The sequence below is a fragment of the Rhincodon typus genome, chromosome 32 (genome assembly GCF_021869965.1).
Source record: "Rhincodon typus isolate 14 chromosome 32, sRhiTyp1.1, whole genome shotgun sequence".
Lineage (NCBI taxonomy): Eukaryota > Metazoa > Chordata > Chondrichthyes > Orectolobiformes > Rhincodontidae > Rhincodon > Rhincodon typus.
In genome coordinates, this window is record NC_063363.1 from 14591370 (window position 1) to 14593962 (window position 2593).

General features: G+C 47.7%; 1 protein-coding gene across 1 annotated transcript in view; it reads left to right on the top strand.

Moving 5' to 3' along the window:
* The first annotated feature begins 2449 nt into the window (after positions 1–2449).
* LOC109927318 overlaps positions 2450–2593 on the top strand; it is a 103517-nt gene continuing 103373 nt past the window's right edge. Inside the window, exon 1 of the mRNA XM_048615367.1 lies at positions 2450–2591. Coding sequence (XP_048471324.1) covers positions 2450–2591 — 142 coding nt within the window. The remainder of the gene's footprint in view (positions 2592–2593) is intronic.

Sequence of the window (2593 nt, forward strand, 5' to 3'; positions counted from 1 at the left end):
AGTAACTCTTTTTTAACTCAGGTGCATTATGTGGTGAGACAGAGAAAGGGGACAAGAAACAGGAGAAAGTCCAACACAACTTTATTGAACACTTTATCAAGGAAAATGAATATTTATTGGACTGTACTGTTGTACTTTAATTAATCCCACCCAGACTCACCCCACACCTATATTTTTCATGACTAATTCACCTAACTTACACATTGCTGGACACTATAGGCAATTTAGCACAGCCAGTCCACCTAAGCTGTACCTCTTTGGACTGTGGAAGGAAACCAATGCAGACACAGTGAGAATGTACAAACTCCACACAGACAGTCACCCAAGGCTGGGATTGAACCTGGTTTCTAGTGCTGAGAGGCAGCAGTGCTAACCACTGAGCCACTGTGCCACAGCAGTAAATTATCTGAAATGTCTAAGTAAACAGTCTCAAAGCTATATGAGCTAACTAGTTCTGACTTGCGCTTCCAAGGATTTGCTTCACCCTTTTCACAGATCCCTACTGCTGTATTTGAACTGTTTGTTTGAAAGGACTGTAATACCCATTGAATAAGGCTGGGATCTGCAATCATCGATCCTGGTCTTCGGTTTGTCTCACAGACGTAGTGTCTCTGTGTCTGGTCCGCTCGCCATAAGGTACAAGGAGCTGGAGATGCTGTGCAGCTTGGCTGTGAGTTAAAAGTGCTCTCTGGAGATGCCATTGAAGAAGGTGCAAAAATCAGAGTGAGCTGGGGCTCTGGGTTCCCCTTTTATCCCCCTCACTGCGCCCTTCTCAAAGATTCTGGGCCTGTGTCCAATACCAGCATCTGGTAGGGCAGGAAGATCCAATGAGGTGACTACTTTCCATAGTTGGAGGTTACAGAACATGGTGTTGAACCTTGAACTGTCAAGTGCTGTCCTTGTCACACTATGCCTTTGGCCTCCTAGTGAGCACCAATTCTGTGTAACATTCTTCTAACAAAGCAAGTTCACTGGAGGTGTAAACAATGGTTCATTTTGAACAATGTGGCCGTTGGCACCTGGCCAGGCAGTTCCAGACCTTTTTCATCCGGTATTGGAAAAGTTTATTGACTTCGCTTCCCATTTCCACCCCAATCTCACTTTCACCTGGTCCATCTCTGATTCCTCCCTTCCCTCCCCTGACATCTCTGTTTCCATTTCTGCGGATAGGCTGGCCACCAATATCCACTATAAACCTACTGACTCCCACAGTTACCTTGACTATTCATCCTCCTACCCTGCTTCCTGTAAAGACTCTATTCGATTCTCCCAGTTCCTCAGTTTCCATTGCATCTGTTCCGATACTGCAAATTGACAAGGTGGCCTCTGAAATGTCCACCTTCTTCCTCAACCGAGGTTACCCCAGCACCGTAGTTGACAGGGCCCTCAGCCATGTCCGACCCATCTCCCACACTTCGGTCCTTACTCCCTCTCAACCCTCCTGTAACAGCAATAGGGTCCCCCTTGTCCTCACCTACCATCCCATCAGCATCCACATCCAAAAGATCATTAGCTACCATTTCCGACACCTCCAGTGAGAAGCCACCACCAGATGCATATTTCCCCCCCGCTCCCTTGTCAGCCTTCTGCAGGGTCCATTCCCTTTGGGACATCCTTGTCCACTCTTCCTTCACTCCCAACACACTTCCACAGCCTCACAGCACCATCGGAGATAGCAAGAACTGCAGATGCTGGATTCAGAGTCAATACAGTGTGGAGCTGGAGGAACACAGCATGACAGGCAGCATCAGAGGAGCAGGAGATTCGACGTTTTGGACGCAGACCCTTCATCAGGACATTTTAGACTTTCACATTAAGTGGAAGATGGCTCAGGTGACTGCAATGGCACAGGTTCTAGGAATTAGCCAGACCTGTGCCACATAAAACACCAAGAGTACCTCATATTTGATGATCAGGTTTTTACTTGCAATCGAGAGGGAGCAGTGCTCTCATCTGCCCAGTTTCTGTCTCACTTTGATGATACACTCCTCTCAAGTTTTTGCATATGCCTCTGAATCGTATTCCCAGCACCTTCAGATAATCTGTCCTGATGGTGAAGGGGATAAAGGATTAGTCAGCCCAGTTGCCAAAGATCATAGCCTCACTCATGCCTCGTCTTATTTTGGCTCCCGAGGCCTGTTCAAACTGCTCACAGATGCTCATGAGTCTGCACACTCCTAGCAGAAAATGGCAACATCATCCATGTATGCAGGGAGGCTTTGACCCACAGACCTCCACTGCCTGGAATTGATACCCATCTCAGGCTCACATCCATCCTATGGATTTGGCAAAAGGCTCTGTACAGCACACATACAAGGTAGGAGGGAGTGGGCAGCCCTGCCTGACTCCAGATCTGATCTGGAAGCTTTCTGATTCCCACCCATTGATTAAGACCGCACTACTGGTGTTGATGTACAGCAGTCAGATCCAATTTCAGATTCCATCCCCAATGTCCATTTTGGCAGTGATCAGAGAAGAATACCAGCTTTACGTCGGTGGATCTGGCCTAGAATATGCGGGATACAATGTCCCACAAGTACGTGTGGGATATCCTGCCAAAGGCCTTCTCCTGGTCCAGGCTGATGAGGCAGGT